Source organism: Suricata suricatta, chromosome 17 (genome assembly GCF_006229205.1).
Source record: "Suricata suricatta isolate VVHF042 chromosome 17, meerkat_22Aug2017_6uvM2_HiC, whole genome shotgun sequence".
Lineage (NCBI taxonomy): Eukaryota > Metazoa > Chordata > Mammalia > Carnivora > Herpestidae > Suricata > Suricata suricatta.
Window position 1 is genome coordinate 57237684 of NC_043716.1, and position 3359 is coordinate 57241042.

The window sequence follows — 3359 nt, forward strand, 5'->3', positions numbered from 1 at the left end:
ACCCCGCGTCTCACCCTGCGCCCTTGTCCTGAACCCCGCGTCTAGCCCTGTGCCCCACCCCCGCCCTGAACCCCGCGTCTCGCCCTGCCCCGCCCCCGTCGGAACCAGCAGGTGAAGGCACCGGGGCGGCCCAGAGGCGCCCCCTGCCGTCCGTAGCGTTTCAGGGAAAGGAATCGGGAAGAGCAGAGGCCCAGCCTCCCGCTGTCTCGCGGGGCCTCCAGACCTAGACAACGACCCACACGGCCCGACCTCCCCGGATTTTCAGGCCAGCGCGTGGCCCGCCCCGGCACCGCAGCACCGGCAGGAAGTGCTCGGCTCTCAGCTGGACACGCAGCCTACGGGCGGGACCCGGGGGGCCAATTTCGGCGCCCCAGCCCCACCCCAAGCCCCGGGGAGCAGGTGGTCGGCTGAGTTAAGCCGCAGAAGGGGCCTGGACGAACAGGCAGACTCAGAGACCGCAGGAGGAAGCGCGGACCTGGCTGGAACCTGACCGAGCGCGTCACGTGATCGGGGGAAAGTCACTCGGTGTCAGAAGGGAAGAGGGCAGTCGGCGGGTGACAGCAAGGGGCCACCGAGGCAGGAGTGGCCAGAGGCAAGCGCAGGGACGGACTGCCACTGCCGGGGCCTCTGGGAAGCGGCAGGGGGCTGGGGGAGGGGCCGGGGGCCTCAGCACTCCCAGCCGCATCCCAATTGCCATCGGCCCGGCGCTCTTTCCTGCGGGCGAGACCGGGTTGGTCTGAGGGTCAAGCAGCGGCCTCTTTGGTGCCCGCGTTCCCCAGTGGACGTGCGAGCCTGGCATTCTCTGAGTCCGCCTCGGCTGGCCCTGAGCCCCGGGCGCTAATCCCGAGGACACAGATGTCCTCCCCGCATGCTGGCCAAACCCAGCTTCTGGGCTGGGGGCGCCGGGCCCACCGGGGGCTGCCCGGGGGAGGGGTCCCACTGCGGGGTGCCGGCCTCCTGCCCCGTCCTGACCAGCAGCCAGGAGCGCCGCGGGCCCCCTTCACCGACAGCGCATTCAGGTCATCGCGGGGCCGGCCTGGACGTCAGAAGCGGTGCCCTCCCCTCCGGCTGGACCGTCTCACAGTTCCCTCTTGGCACCTGTGTGGATGCCTGCGGCGCGGCTCCGTCTCCGCGCTTACGGTTTGCAGCCTTCACAGTGTCCGTGCCGGCAGCGTGTTCTGACGGCCGCCTCGCTGCTCTGGGCTGCCGCGTAGTCTCAGGAGGGACCAACTACGGTCCAGGGCTGGGTAGGGGCGTGGGCTGTGTGTGCGCACGTGTGTGCGTGCATGTGTGTGTGGACGCTCACGTGTGTGGGCAGCACACCTGCCTGAGAGCGTGTGTGTGTGTGTGTGTGCACCTGCATGTGCATGCATGTGCGCACGTGTGTGTGCATTTGCATGTGTGTGGGTGTTTGAGCACTCGCGTGTGTGCACGAGCATGCCTGTGCACGTGCACATGGGTGTGAGTGTGTGCATGTGGGTGGGTGTGCCTGCGTGTGTGTGTGAGCATGCCTGTGCAAGTGTGTGCATGTGGGTGGTGTGCCTGCGTGTGTGTGCAAGCATGCCTGTGCACGTGCACATGGGTGTGAGTGTGTGCATGTGGGTGGGTGTGCCTGCGTGTGTGTGCAAGCATGCCTGTGCAAGTGTACATGGGTGTGAGTGTGTGCATGTGGGTGGGTGGGTGTGCATGTGTGTATTTGCGGGCGGACGTGTGTGAAAACCCATTTTGCTAAAACACCCGCCCAGCCTTCCACGCACGCAGGTGCTAAAGGCAGGTTTTCCTCGTTACGTCTGCAGGATCCCCAAGTGTGACGCGCCGCGCTCTTGCGGGACTCCGGAACGCCCCTGTGCGGTGTGGCGGCACAGCCTCTTGGGGACACAGCCGCCGGACCTGGGCACGAGTGCTCCCTGGGACTCGCGTGAGGGAGACCACAGGGCGCTGCACACAGTGAGGCAGGCGGGCACCGAGGAGCGCAGGGAATGCGCACGCCCGGCGGGAACCGTCCCCCCGGGAGCAGCCCGGCGGCCGCTCTGCAGGGGCAAAGAGAGGAGCGAGCGATCCGAGTGTCCTGATCCGGAAAGATCTCCAGGGCACGCGGACGAGAGCAGGGTGTATGCGGCGCCCGACCATGGCGACAGTGCACCTGTGTCACGTCATCGTCACTGCTGTTTGAATCACAGGACCACCAAGGGCAAGTGCTTCCTAGCTGTCGGACCCCGGACACCATGCCCTGGAGCGGCCAAGGCCAAGGGCGGTTCATTCTCTCACCCCCGCCCCGCCCTCCACCAGGCGGGGCCTCCAGAGCCTGGCCTCTGCGCAAGGGTCCCCATCACCCTGGGTGGTCTGGGGCCCAGACACTCTCCACGCCCCACAGAAAAGATGGGGGGTCCTGGGGTGGGGGATCAGGACAGGATCCCGGTGGGAACGCAGCCCCGGGCACGGCAGCTGCACAGGGATGGTCTCCGCGCACAGGTGCAAAGAGAAAGCAGCGGGATTCCTTCAGGTGCCAGAAATCAACACCCCTTTCTCCTCCGACACCGCTCCTCCTAATCCTCCCAGGAAACCTGAGCGCGAAGGCTTTGCTGCTCTGGGACCACGGGAAGTTCGAAAGAACTTAAGCAGCGCTGAGTCTCAGGGAACAATAGGGGGCTTTCCGGGCGGAAGCCGAGGCCGTGCCCCCTTTGCCCCAACAGATGCAGCAGGACAGGTGCCCTGGGTGCACCTGGGGGGCGGCGGGGGTCTGCGCACCCGCCAGTGGCCCTGAGCCACCCCCGCCTCCGGGTCGCACCTGCAGGGCGGTGAGAGGCTCCCGGCCCCGCCTACCTGAGCGCCTCCTGAATGGTCCTGTGCGCCTCATCCCGGTGCCTCATGCCCAGCAGGCAGGCGGCCCACTGCTGCAAAATGCGCCTCTTCTCCACGCTGATGGCGCTGATCTCCGTGCAGGCCTGCGGGGGGACAGGGTGACCGGGCGATGGGCTGGCCGCTTCACGCCCCAGGCCCCACGGGACGGGCCAGGGCCCCACCTGCCCCGAGCCATCTCCTTTTCCATGTTACTCTTGCTTTTCCCACCGTGTGCGGGTGAACGGATAAATGTGAGAATAAATACCGCTCAACAGACACATGGAGCATCCTCCCGAGCTCCGAGCCAGGGCTGGAGGGAGGAGGAGGGCAGGGGGGCGGCCTCGGTGACTGATGCCGGGCCCACGGAGAATGCAGCCTTGCGGGCGTCGCTGACTCACACGGTGAGTCCGGTCCACAGACGGAGCCTCGGGGCCGACGCCCCTTCCCCTAAGAGCCTGCACGGCCGGGAACGACCTGGTGGCTGGGAGGGGGCGTCTGGCAGGCCCTGGTGCGCGGGC

The 3359-nt window shown here is 67.3% G+C and overlaps 1 protein-coding gene across 1 annotated transcript in view; it reads right to left on the minus strand.

The window, feature by feature from the left end:
• The window catches only part of CCDC40 (coiled-coil domain containing 40), a 36996-nt gene that overhangs the window by 18593 nt on the left and 15044 nt on the right, over positions 1–3359 (minus strand). Inside the window, exon 10 of the mRNA XM_029927318.1 lies at positions 2824–2945. Within this exon, the coding sequence (XP_029783178.1) occupies positions 2824–2945 (122 nt within the window). The remainder of the gene's footprint in view (positions 1–2823; positions 2946–3359) is intronic.